At 41.7% G+C, this 14,067-nt stretch overlaps 1 protein-coding gene across 6 annotated transcripts in view; it reads left to right on the top strand.

Moving 5' to 3' along the window:
• The first annotated feature begins 3,790 nt into the window (after window positions 1–3,790).
• DOCK7 (dedicator of cytokinesis 7) overlaps window positions 3,791–14,067 on the top strand; it is a 220,793-nt gene continuing 210,516 nt past the window's right edge. For all 6 annotated transcript variants that reach the window (XM_039255290.1, XM_039255289.1, XM_039255288.1 and 3 more), the window contains exon 1: window positions 3,791–3,857. In XM_039255290.1, the coding sequence (XP_039111221.1) occupies window positions 3,820–3,857 (38 nt within the window). In that variant the 5' untranslated portion in view covers window positions 3,791–3,819. The remainder of the gene's footprint in view (window positions 3,858–14,067) is intronic.

Raw genomic sequence — 14,067 nt, 5'->3', positions numbered from 1 at the left:
GAGACACAGAATCTGAAGCAGTCTCCAGGCTCTGAGCTGTCAGCACAGAGCCCAACATGGGGCTCGAACCCACGAACCATGAGATCATGACCTGACCCGAAGTCAGACCTCAACCGACTGAGCCACCCAGACGCCGCCCCAGTTCGAAGGACTTTAGAATAGTATGTATATTTAATGAGAAAACTGCCCTGAGGCATTCTTACCTAAAAGTCACTATTTTTAGGCTACTCTGCCAAATTAGTCCTAGCCCTTAATTTGTAGTTTCTTTGTTAGTACCTTCCCATTAGTGCGGAATTTGCGTTCTGAATCCCAGTAAATGACAGGGCCACTGCCATTTCCAGGGTTCATGTAGGCTTTCCAGTTCTAACAGGGTTAAACGTGGGGTTAAACTCCATCCAGTTTTTACTACCTCATGTTAAGTGAACATCCTGGTGATAGTATAGTTAGTCTTCACTTGATGCTGAGAACTGATGCTATCTAGAGTTTATATGGAACTTCCTGAATTTTTCATCTTAGCACTTAAACGTACTATTTATTCACTTACCCTTTCAGCCAGACGCTAAATTCCTTGAGGACACAAACAGTGTCTTATTTACCATGGTGTCTCCAGAGCCTAGTGGTATTAGCTGACTAAACGAAGGCTTCTTTAGTAAAGACTCTTCAGTTGCTAGTGACAGAACACCCAACTCAAATTAACTTATGCAAAAAGCAGAAACCAAACCAAACCAAAACCGAGCACATTATTAGTCCATCTAACTGCGAAGTCCAAGCCTCAGGTGATGTTATAAGGAGATCATCTTTTTTCCATTTTTTACTCTCTTCTCTGCTGTGTTTGGCTTCATTCTCAGGCAGACCTTCTGTAGATGGGAGGTCCCCGGTACAACAAATGCAATTTTTAGTTTTGATTGGGTCTTGGTTTTATTCATGTGCCTATTCCTAAACCATCCCCAGAAACCAAGGGAACGTGTTGCTCTGCTTATTCATCCTTGAAATTTGTGTTGAGTGAATCAGCTCCATTTAAGTATGGTGGATTGAAACTGGTGTGTGTGTGTGTGTGTGTGTGTGTGTGTGCAGGGATAATATGGGGAGCATGAATGTTGGTGAGCCAAAGCAATTCCACTCTCCCTTTGTTGAGCTCCATGCATTACCCTGCATTTAGACCCTTGTGGGACATGGATATCTGCCCACACTGGACTTGTCTATGACTGCCAGCTCTTCTCCAGAGTTGGGGGCCACCACTCTAGCTTGGAGTATCTCCCAGACTCTGTCTACCCAGCTTACAGCTTGGTCCTGCCTGTCCTCTTCCTGTTCTACATGTTCCCAGCAAACTGCACAGTGCATGCAATGTCCTTTCAGACACTTTGGCAACTAGTGAGTCATGTATACAAAGAACCATTCAAAAGCAGAATGTGGTCAGTTCTCTAAGAGAGTAGTGAAAAGATGTTTGGAGAGCAGAGATAAAGGCATACAACATCTGGCTGGGAGCATGAGAACAAACGCTTCAGGGACTATCAAGCACAAGTTTAAGTGTAAGCTGAACGATGGTAATAACAGCGATAATAAAACAGTAGCTAGAGCATATAGTACTTACAGTATGCCAGGCCCTCTTCTAAGAATTTTATATGACTTAACTCAGTGACTCTGCACAATATTCTTTCAAGTAGGTGCAATTATTCCCCCCATTTGAGAGCAAATTTAAGGAACTTACCCAAGGTCACATAGTAAGAAAGTGACAGAATATAACTGGGTCCCTATCATGCAGTGTCTTAAAGGCCATGATACAGTGTTAGATTGACTTGTAGTTCTTTGAGTAGGTGTTTTATCCTTTCCCATGGAAGCAAACTTCCTGAGAACAGGACTGAGTCTAGTTCAGTTCTGTCTTCTCTAGAATGTCTAGGTATGCTATACATTTAAGTAGAAGCTACACAAAAATCCTCTTTGAACAGACTATTTTTTTAAAAGTTTTATTTATTTCTAGGAGAGAGAGAGAGACAGCGTGAACAGGGGAGGGTCAGAGAGAGAGGGAGACACAGACTCTGAAATAGGCTCCAGGCTCTGAGCTGGCAGTCAGCACAGAGCCCGACGCGGGGCTCGAACCCACGAACCGCGAGATCATGACCTAAGCGAAAGTCAGACGCTTAACCGACTAAGCCACCCAGGCGCCCCTGAACAGACTATTTTAACTGGAATGTGCATTGTTATACACAATAAATGAAGTCTCCCACAGTGGTTAGAGCACTGAACAGGAAGTTATGGGTCTAAGGCTATCACCCCTGACTCAGTGTTTGGGCAAATGGCTATATGCTATGGATTTTCCAACTATAAAAGAGAGGGAAACAAGTATCCAACATACCTCAAAAGGACACAGAATATAATAATAAAAAAATACACATAAATCCTTCTAATACTTAAGAGTAAAGGTACCACAAAAAAACCAGGATATTTTTCTTAGTTTCACCATAACATCAGCAATCAGCAAATATGCATTAGGAGCCAAACATTCTATTTTCTTTTAAGGTTTATTAATTTCTGAGAAAGAGAGAAAGACAGCAGGGGCAGGGGAGGGTCAGAGAGAGATACAGAATCTGAAGCAGTCTCCAGGCTCTGAGCTAGCTGTCAGCACAGAGCTCAACACGGGGCTCGAACCCACAAACAGTGAGATCATGACCTGAGCTGAAGTCGGATGCTTAACCGACTGAGCCGCCCAGGTGCCCCTAGGAGCCAAACATTCTAGACACTATGGGATCACCACAGAATAAGACATGATTTCTGCTAGTCTTTGTTTTATAGGATTTAACAGGCAAGATCATTTTGAGTGGTAAACAGAGATTATTTAATAGAACGTCAAAACAGTCAAGTACATTAAAGTTCATATGGTCTAATATTTGTAACTGCAAAATGAGATCCAAAAAGGGCAAATAAGTCTCAGGAAGAGTATTGTTAACAGAGAAACAGTTATCTTCAAAGAAACGGCCTGGACTCGGGGTTTGAACATCTTAGTTGAAGAGGTTACCATCTGTGTGACCTGGGGCTAGACGCTTAGCTTCTCTGGGTATAAAACTTGTAAAATGGGGATAAAACTTACTTCAAGGGGCTGTTGTGACGATTAAATTAAGATCATGCATGTAAAAAACTTTAACTTCTGCCTTGCTAAGCAATCACAAGTCAACTATTATTATTGTTACCTCTGTAGAAGAAAGGTCATTTTTGGCTCTTTTTCTACAAGAAAAACCATTCCTTCTCTGATGAGACCCCATTCACAAGGTCGAAGTAGGGCAGAAAGTGCTTTCAACTGCTCGGAGATGGGCGCTGCAGGAGCAAGAACTCAGCCATCCTGGGCGGCAGAGCACAGCCCCCCTCAGCAAAACCTATCTTCCATTTCCTCTCCTTCCTTTTCGGGAAAACCAAGCTCCCCCCACGCGTTCTGTAATCTTCTTTTCCTGCCTCACCAAGTCGCTGGCCCTCCTCTGGCTGCTCTCTGTGTCCTCTCGGTCGTGAGGGCCCCGCGGCAGCGAAGTGGCCAGGACTGGCGTCTCCCTCCCTCCACGCCCCATTCTTCCCCCTGGCTCCGACCGGCCGCAGCTGCTTTCCGAAGCCCGGGCTCCCGCGGGCATTGACACGCAGGGGGAGGAGCGGTTTCTTGCTGCGCGCCTCTCAGGAGCATTACGGCAGGGCTCGTTCCCGGCTCTCCGGCCGCCAGCCCCAGCCTCCCAGGTCCGGAGCTGGGACTGGCGGAGGCCGTGAGGGAGGGAGCGCGAGCGAGGAGGCACGCGCCCGCCCGTCCGCGCCCAGACCGCCGCCGCCGCCGCCTTAGCAGCCATGGCCGAGCGCCGCGCGTTTGCCCAGAAGATCAGCAGGTAAATCTCAGGCGCGAGGCGCGTCGCCTCAGCGGGAGGAAGAGCTGGGAGTCCTCCCGGGCTCGGCCTAGGAGGCGGGTGGGTGTGGCGACGCGGGCGCGGGGATCCGGCGGCCTGGTCCGTGGCTGGGCGGAGGGGGCTCGCGGTCGTCGCGGGCGCCGCCGAGGCCTCGCGCCGCCCTCCAGCCCGGGGTTTCAGCCCGCACCGGCTGCCGATCCTCGCCTGGGGGCGCAGGGAGCCCCGCACGCCGGCGCGCCCGCCTCTGCCGGCTCCTCCGCCGCCCGGGCCTGGAGTTTCGCGGCGGCTTACTGCAGGGCGGGTGGGGGAGCGCGCCGGCCGGCCGATAGTCGCTCCCCAAATTCTTTGTGTCCCCACCCCCGGGCTGCCGGGTCCGCCGCGGCGTCTAACTCCCTCTCTCTCCCCGCCCACCCCCTTTTGCCCCCAGGAGAGTGCGGGGTCCGCCCTCTTCTCCACCCCAACAAAAGGTTCCGCGCGCGGCGGGCTCGGGGCCGGTGGGAGGCCGCCCCTTCTTCACGCCTACCACCTTTCCGGAGAAATCTGACAGGATTCCTCTTTGCCACCGGGGGCCAATTCAAAGTGGGCTCGTGCACCCAGAATCTAAAACGTATAGGCAAAATGAAAAGTTGAGAGCTGGTGGTCTGCATCTCGGGTGTGCAGCTGCCGAATCTTGGACGAATTGTAGGCTGAAGCTCGATCTTAGTAGCATGTGAATTTAAATGTGCGCCTGTGTTTCTCATGGCACCAGACGAAGATGGATGATAGGCAGTGTTCTTTTCACACTGGCCCTTTGGCTCATATTTGGGAGTCTGGAAGTAAGCAAGTGATCACGGTTGAGGTTTCCAGACCTTTTACCAGCCTGTGGTGGGTGGGATGCCAGAACCAAAAATTGAAATACGGGGTTGGGGGGATGGGGGTGGGGGTTTTCATATCTGTAGAATTACATTGTGAAATACACTAAGGTGTAAGACAGTAGACAGTGTTAGTTTTATTACGCTGCCCCAAGAAAGGAAAGAAACATTCGAATGCATTACTTTTTTGACAATTTTATTTCTGTGGCTTTGGATCTTTTTAGTTTGTTGATCATAACGATTTTTTGGACCCACCAAACAGGTCTTTTCTTAACTGCCTGAACTTCCATAGTTATTCTGTTTTGGCACGTTTTTCATTTAAAACTAACATCTTTTTTATTTAAGCTTTGTGCTTAATTATTCTTTTCTTTTACGCTTTAAAACACAGATTTCATTTTAAGAGGCAAAATAGCAAGTGCTTAAGAACATGTGGTCTGGTGTCAGACTATTATGCCTTGGGCTCAAATCCTGACTTATTTTCTGACTTGGCACTTTGATCAAATTGTTTAAGCTCTTTTTTAAAAAAAATTTTTTTTATTTTATTTTTTTATTTTTTTTTAAATTTTTTTTTAATGTTTTATTTATTTCTAGGAGAGAGAGAGAGAGAGACAGCGTGAGCAGGAGAGGGTCAGAGAGAGAGGGAGTCACAGACTGAAACAGGCTCCAGGCTGGCTGTCAGCACAGAGCCCGACGCGGGGCCCGAACCCACGAACCGTGCGAGATCATGACCTAAGCGAAAGTCGGAGGCTTAACCGACTAAGCCACCCAGGCGCCCTTGTTTAAGCTCTTTTAAGTTACAGTTTTGGCATCTGGAAAATGGGTATACTGAGAGTACTCAGCTCATAGAACATTTTAAGCGGCATACTTTGTGTGAAGTGTTTTTGGGTAGTGCATGGCCTTCAGTAACTATCATTAAACACTGAACAATAATTAGTATATTTTAGAGAGTAGTGATAGAGTTAATAGGAAATTATTACTTTTGTTCTTTTTAATTTTTTTCTGAAATAACTGGTCCTTGTTTCTGAAGGCAGTGTCATTAAAAATGTATTGCTTGACATATGTGCTTAGTATTCATTTCTCTTTAATAGAACTGAGTTTCGCTGAGAATATTTATTGATCAGGAAATTGCACATTAGGGTGTTAGATATGAAATATATACAATATTCTCCATGGAGTTTGTGCCCAAATGAGAGGACGAAATACAAGAAAAAAAGGAGTTTCACACAAAAAGACAAATTTCAAATTAATGTAGCCTTGTAGAGTTGTCACATGAAGTAAGGCAGTGAAAATGAGACATGCATTGATCGGAGAGATACTTAGGAGGTGATTGGTTATTGACTAGGTATGGAAGGTGAGGATGACTGAGGAGTCTGGGATGACATTCAAGTTTCCGACTTGGGATACCAGGTGGATGATGGAGGCAGTCGTTGAGGTAAGGGTGTACAAGAGGAAGATGTGATTTGAGGGTGGGAAATAAGGTGGGAAGGAGATGATGATTCAGTTTTGGACATATTGATTTTGAGGTGCTCATGGAGCATTGAAAGAGAATTATTTATTAGGTTGTTGGTGAGGTTGAAGATGCACGAGATTGGGCTGGAGGTCTAGATTTGGGACTCATCAGCAAATACATTGTAACTGAAGCCAGAGGAGTAGATGAGATGGTATGGGAGGAATGTGCAGATTAATTTGGAGGGAACACTGAGGACAGAACTGTTACAGATAATGAATATATTATCTGCTTATTGTGACTGAAAGATACTTTCATTCTTGTTACTAAATATGGCCAAATAATACTTCTGAATAAATTCTTGTTCTGTTGATTAGTTGCCTAGATCTAGAGGAAGTATAGCACAGACTCTGGAGATAAACTTCCTGGGTTTGACATCCCAGCACTGGCTTGCATTGAGTAAACTTGGGCAAGTTACTTCACCTCACTTCTGCTTCATTTTCCCTATGTATAAACTGGGAAAAATAGTAGGACCTACCTTATAGGGTTGTTAAGAATTGAATAAATCAGTACCTATACAGTGCTTAGAACAGAGCTTTCTACATAGTAAGTGCCCAGCATCAATTACTTTTTTATTATTATAATATTCATAATGTGATGTAGGACCTTTTCTTGGGAGTGATAAGTCTTTTTGTGATGTGCATATTGAAATTTGTTGCTCTGTGAAAAGCCTGTTGCTATTCAAAGCCTTATTTTTCTTATGTTTAAAGCTTTATGATTGTTCCAAGATTTTTTCTTTAAAAAGAATTATACTGATTTCTTTTCTGGTTCAGTCATTTCCTAACCTTTTGCATTTAGTGCTGTTATTTTTTGAGGCTGTGATTTTGTGATTTCTGAAAGCTCTTTATTCTTTATCACTGATTGTGCTACTTGTTATAGAAAAGCAGCATGTATCTTATGTTCATATCAATTATTGCCTCTTGTCTGTTCTCCCTGCTTTTGGAAGACAAGGCATATACATTGTTTGTTACCCCCTTTATAATCACCCCCTAACATATAATTTTATGGGACGTTGACTGTAGATTAATGATCTAAGATTTTGTTTGGATTATTTTGTTCTGTTACTTGATATTCAGCAGTAATGATGAACATTTGGATACACTTAAAGCACTTATTACTACATTCTCATCTTTATTACCCAGAGAGGGGGGGAAAGAATATAGTGAAGAACACAGCACATCAGTCACATTGCATAGGTTCGAATTCTGCATATACCACAGAATAGCTATGTAATTCTGGGCAGTTGATCTGACTTCCCTGTCTTGGTTTTCTCTTCAGTAAAATGGGGATAAAAGCCTCCATGGGCTTATCATAAAGATTAAATGAATTAATACATACAAAACACTTAGAACTGTGCCTGACACATAATAAGCATTTAAAAATGTTAGCTGCTGCTATTGTTATTCCTGTGTTATTTACAATTATTATGATTCCCATGATCCAGATGAAGAACTGAGGCCTACATAGTAGCATGAAATTATTTGCCTGAATTGGGATTCCAACCCTAGTCCTCTGATTTCATATTTTACACTTTTTTTTAATTGACTGTATTTTCTTTCTGCAAAATGTTTTCTGTGATAGTTCCAGATTTTCTAACAGTGCTACTGTTAGCATCCCCAAATTTACCCTTACCTACTTAATCTTTCCTTTGTTAATTTGGTATCATTTTGCTGCCTAAGAAGCAAACTTTAATGAAAGGTTTTCAGCAGATCTTTATTTTTTAGGAAAATCTTACAGGAGTAGTATTTCCTGGATATAGGCTTATTTATAACCTCTCTCTCTCTTTTTTTTTTTTTTTTTTTTTTTTTAGTTTTGAATCTGTTCATAACCCTGGCTGTGTAGGCCTAATCTCTCAGTCTACTTTGTTCAGTTCATTCTCATAGTCCTGATCAAAGAAATTCTATCCACATAATACGAATTACTTCAATGCTGCCCCCTTTTTTTTTTTTTTTAAATCACTTTGGACACGTATACCTCCCAGGCCTTTTGTTGCACTCATCTTACCAATTCTTTTTTTTTTTTTTCATCTTACCAATTCTTAATGCTGAATGTCTAACCTCTTTCTTTAAAAAAAATTTTTTTTAATGTTTATTTTTTGAGAGAGAGGAAGAGACAAAGCATGATCAGGGAAAGGGCAGAGAGAGACACACACACAGAATCCTAAGCATGCTCCAGGCTCCACAGTGTCAGCACAGAGCTCGACACAGGGCTGGAACCCATGAACTGTCATATACTAAACCGACTGAGCCACCCAGGCGCCCCTCAGTGTTTAACCTCTTTCTTGCCCCTGAGTTGCAGATTAGTGTTTGAGGAAGAGCAGAACAGTGCAGAGTTGATCTTTTATTAATGAATGTGTTCTCATTTGAAATGAGGTTTACTCTAAGTCATTTCTCTTAATAATGTGTTTCCCTACCCCCATCTTTCACTGAAAAGTTAAGACCATTTAACATGAGTCCACCATAACCTCAGCATGCTACTGTTCCTATAACCTTTTAACCATCTTTCTCATGAGCCTGTAAGATGTGCCTTCTCCAAAGTTTACCTAGTGTTTTGTCCTTTGAACCCCACACCTTGCCACCTCTCTCAGAATCTGATCTCATAATTCTTTCCTTTCGTTTCTAGCATCTTCAGTCTGTTTCTTTCTATGGATGTTTTCCTTAAACCACAAGACTTATTGTGCCTTTCTCATCCTAAAACAAAGAACTATTGAATCTTCTGGCATTTCTAGCTGCCAACCAGACATTCCCTTTTTTCTAGTCACATTTCTCACATGTATGTAGTACAGTCATAGCTCCTTCCTGCTTGTTCTCATTGGTCCTTGGGCCATGTGGCTGTGCTTCCCATGGTACTTTTATGTGTACTGGAATTATAGAATGCTTGAGGATTAGGGACCTTTGACTTTTTTCTTCATCACTGATTTCATGAGCTCTTTTTTTTGGGTTTTTGTTTTTGTAATTTTTCTTGTCCCCCATCTCCCACACTCCCCATTTTCCCCTACTTTATACTGCTTTTCCAGAGGTCTTTGATGGCTGGTTGTGTCTTTTTATCTCTAGAGTCAAGCACAGAATCTTGTGTAAACTGGACATGTAAGAAGTGTTTGAATGAATGCCGCTCTGCCACCTTGTAGCATCTTCCATTACATCACTTCTAGATAACCTCAGCGGGACCAGAGCTGATCTAATCTCTTACCTCCTGTAATTCAAATGTGTTGGAAATGAGGTTTCCCTAAATTACAGCTTTTATCATGGCATTCTTTTGTTGACTAATATATAGTGGCTTCCTACAGTGTTAAACCCAAACTCTTGCCTGCATTTTATTTTACTTTTAATTTTTTAAAAATGTTTATTTATTTTTGATAGAAAGTGCAAGCAGGGGAGGGGCAGAGAGAGAGGGAGACACAGAATCTGAAGCAGGCTCCAGGCTCTCAGAGCCTGATGTGGGGCTCAAACTCATGGACCATGAGGTCATGACCAGAGCTGAAGTTGGACACTTAACTGACTGAGTCACCCAGGTGCCCCTATTGCCTGCCTTTTAAAGTCATCTATAATCTGGTCCTCTTGTTGACTTATTCTCTAGTTTATTTGTACCCCCGACAAATGCTCTACTCCATTTCCATCTCTGTAACTGTTCTGTTGTTTTTTCTTTCAGATCTATCCGTTCTGTTCTTTTCTCAATCTTACGCTTTTCTGCAAACCACTCCAATCCACTGTCCTTATTTTGGGGATGACCATTTCCTTGCTTTTCTTTATTCTTTCCACCTGTGAATGCATTTCTTCCCTCCCTTTCCCTTCCCTTCCCTTCCCTTGTCTTGTGTCTTTTCAATTTATTTTTATTTATTTTGAGAGACAGAGAGAGAGAGAGCCAGCAGGGAAAGGGCAGAGAGAGAGGGAGACAGAATCCCAAGCAGGCTCTGCACTGTCACTGCAGAGCTCTGTGTGGGCCTTGAATTCATGAACTTTGAGATCATGACCTGAGCCGAAATCAAGAGTCGGATGCTTAACTGACTGAGCCACCCAAGTGCCCCCTATAAATGCGTTTCTAAGCAATATATTTTTTTCTGTTTTTGAACTCATTTGAATACAGTCATATTGTATGTTGTGTTTTCTCGTGATGCTTCTTTTCATCAAATTCTGTGAGACTAATTTATAATGTTATAGATAGTTGGAGTTCATTTATATTGCTTTATATTGTTTCATTGTGTAAATATACCACAGTTTTTTATTCTACAGTAGATGGACATTTGGATTGTTTCCAGTTTGTGGCTGTTGGAAATAATGTCCTGGGATGCCTGGGTGGCTCAGTCCGTTGGGCTTCTGACTTGGCTCAGGTCATGATCTGTAGTTCAGGAGTTCGAGCCTGCTTGGGATTCTGTGTCTCCCTCTCTCTCTCTGTCCCTCCCCTGCCCATGCTCTCTTTCTCTCAGAAATAAATAAAACATTAAACAAAACAAAACAAAATGATATACCTATGAACATTCCTGTACATGTATTCTGGTATGCATGTGGATGAGTTTCTCTAGGGTATATACTCAGGTATGAGATTGCTGGTCCTTAGGTATCTTTTATTGCTTGTCTTAGCAGTTTTATTAAGTTTATCTGGTAATGCTAAACTGTTTTCAAAGATACCTGAAGAAATACACACTCCCACAACAGTGTTGTTTTACATAGTTGCCATTACTTGGTACTGCCAACTTTTTCATTTTTATCAATCTGGTGGATGCATGCATGATGCTATCTTACTGTAAAAGTTTTAATTTGTATTTACTTGATTACTGATGAGGTTGAGCTCTGTTTTGTATGTATATTGACTATTTGAATTTGCTCTTTTGTAAATTGCCTATTTAAGTCTTTTGCCATTCTTTTTTTTTTCCCTTTGTATTCTTATTGATTTGTGTGAGTATACATATTCAGTGTATTAATCCATTTATTGATTATATGTTTTGCAAATATCTTTGCCCACTCTGTGGTTTTTAAAAATTCTTTTTATGGAGGGGGACCTCAGTGGCTCAGTGAGTTGAGCATCTGACTCTTTATTTAGGCTCAAGTCATGATCCCAGGATCATGGGATTGAGCCCCACATTGGACTCTGGGTTGAATGTGGAGCCTGCTTAAGGCACTGTCTGGGTGCCTGGGTGGCTTGGTTGAGCGTCTGACTTTGGCTCAGGTTATGATCTCTGGGTTCATGAGTTTGGGCCCTATATCAGGCTCACTGTTACTAGTGCAGAGCCCGCTTCAGAGCCTCTTTGTCTCCTCTCTCTGCCCCATCCCCACTTGTGCTGTCTTTCTCTCAAAAATAAATGAAAACACTAAAAAAAAAATGTCTGTCTCTCTCCCCCTCTGCCCTTCTCCTTCGCTCTGTCTCATGCACGCTCGCTCTCTCAAGAAATTATTTTTATGGAGTCTTTTGAAAACTAAGTTTTCAGTTTTAATATACTCAAATCAGTTTCTCTCTCTTTTCTAATGGTTAGTGCTTTTGAGGTCTTATTTAAGAAATATTTTATTACCCTGTGGGGGTGCCTGGGTGGCTCAGTCAGTTAAGTGTCTGACTCTTGGTTTCCGCTCAGGTCATGATCTCATGGTTGTGGAATGGAGCCCCTGGTCGGGCTCTGTGCTGACAACACAAGCCCTGCTTGGGAGTCTCTCCCTCTCTTTCTCTCTGCTTCTCCCCTGCTCACTTGCTCTTTCTCTCTCTCTCAAGATAAATAAATAAACTTAAAAAAAAAAAGAAATATTGTATTACCCTGTGGTCATTATGATATTCATCCGTATTATCGTAAACCTTCTAGTTGGCACCTTTATATTTAGGTTTATATTCCACCTGGACTTGATATGTTTATAAAAATTTTAATTTTTTTCCCAGTGTCCTTTCCCTATTGACCTGCCCTGCCACTTCTATAATAGATTGTGTCATTATTTGTAGGTCTTTGGGTTCTCTGTTTTGTTTCATTGGTCTGGTTATACACATTTTCACCAACTAGAAACAATCTTAATTATAATAAGCCTTGGAATTTGGTAAAATAATTCCCCCACCTTTTAAAAAAGTGTCTTGCCTTCTCCTACTCCTTTGAATTTCCTTGTATATTTTAGAATGCACCAAAAAACAAACAAAAAATTCCCAAGTCCTATTAGCATTTGATTGGGATTACATTGAATCTATACATCAATTTGACAGAGAAATGACATCCTTATAATACAGAGTTTTCAATCCTTGAATATGGTGTATCTCTTCATTTATTTAGGTCTTCCTTATATCATACAACAAAATTTTATAATTTTCTCTGTAAGGTTTTTGCATATCTGTCATTAGATTTATTTCTAGGTATATAACCATTTTGTATCTAGCTATATACCTTCTTTAACTCATGTCAATTCTAAAAATGCATCTGTGAATTTTATATTTTTTATATTTTCTATATAGACAGCCATATCATCTGGAAATTATGAATTTTTGTTTTTTCCTTTCCAAACCTTATAGCTGATTTACTTTTTCGCTTTGCTTTATAGATGGTTATCTTCCATTACTATGTAGAATATTATTGTTTCTACTTAACATTGTATGAGTACTGAGCATCCTCGTTTTGTTTATGATCTCAGAGGGAAAGCTTTCTATGTTTCACTTAATAGTAAGTCTAATGGCTTAACAGAAGACGATGGGGGAGAAGGGGAAAAATAGTTGGAGAGAGGGAAGGGGGGCAAACCATGAGAGATTCTTGAATACCGAAAACAAACTGAGGGCTGATGGAGGCGGGGGAGGGCACTTGTCGGGATGAGCATTGGATGTTACATGGAAACCAACTTGATAATAAACTATAAAAAAAATAGTAAGCCTAATGGTTGCTGTAGGTTTTTTCGTAGATACTCTTTTAATCTGAGTTCCCTAGAAAACAGAGACCAATACAAGGATTAAGAGTTGAGGTTTTATCTGGGAGGCATAATCCCAGGGATCATGAGAAAAGGGAAGTGAGGCAGAGATGGGAAACAATGTAAGGTGATACCTTATCTCATTGGCCACTGCTTCACAAAGGACTGGAGAGACATTGTTTGGCAGGTTTGCTTGCTTGGTCATACAGGGTATCTTTGGACAGAGGAACAGTTTCTCACATCAGTAGATGGGAGTCTAGAAGAAGTTTTATCTCCTTGCTTTTCTCTTGCATCCTGTCTTCCATTAGTCCATTCAGCCTCCTCAGAGAGTGAACTCCCCTTCACTTCTGGGTTGCATCATTTAGACCCCTGTGGCAACCAGTGTAGATGTGTCACTAATTTTTCAGTGGCTTTTTACAGAGGTGACTTTTTGGTTGCATTTGACAGAAACTCCAGTCATATTAATTTGCATATAACTGAGTATATCAGGTCCAGGGATACAGATGGTATCAGCAGCTTCTCATCTTCAGTGTCTTTGATATATTTTCCACTGAATGGTTACAATGATTGTTGACAGCCCTAGGCTCAAATGCTATTATTTAGTTTTGGCAGAAAACATTCAGGAGCTTAGTTATTGGTCTGGCTTGTATCACATGTCCTTTCTTGAACCAATTACTATGTTTAGGGATATAGGGGATGCTGGCTGTTCCTGGGGCACATGTTCACCTCATGTGATGGTGTCAGGCCCACCCAATCTTAAGTGAGGAGTTCCTTACCAAAAAGGAGTTTCTAAACAAAAAGAAGGAGGAGGGAAGAGTTCTGGTCACACCAAAACAACTGATATTCTTTAAAATTGGTCATTGTAACTTGTTCAGCATCCCTAAAATTATTTAAACATATAGCGATATAGTCTGTTGTACTATCCACTAAAATTTAAATGTAACTGTTAAATACAAAAATCTGAAGAAAAATGA

The sequence above is a fragment of the Hyaena hyaena genome, unplaced genomic scaffold (assembly GCF_003009895.1).
Source record: "Hyaena hyaena isolate Hyena2069 unplaced genomic scaffold, ASM300989v1 scaffold_521, whole genome shotgun sequence".
Lineage (NCBI taxonomy): Eukaryota > Metazoa > Chordata > Mammalia > Carnivora > Hyaenidae > Hyaena > Hyaena hyaena.
Note: the sequence above shows the minus strand (reverse complement) of the source record. Positions and strands in the feature narration are given on the sequence as shown.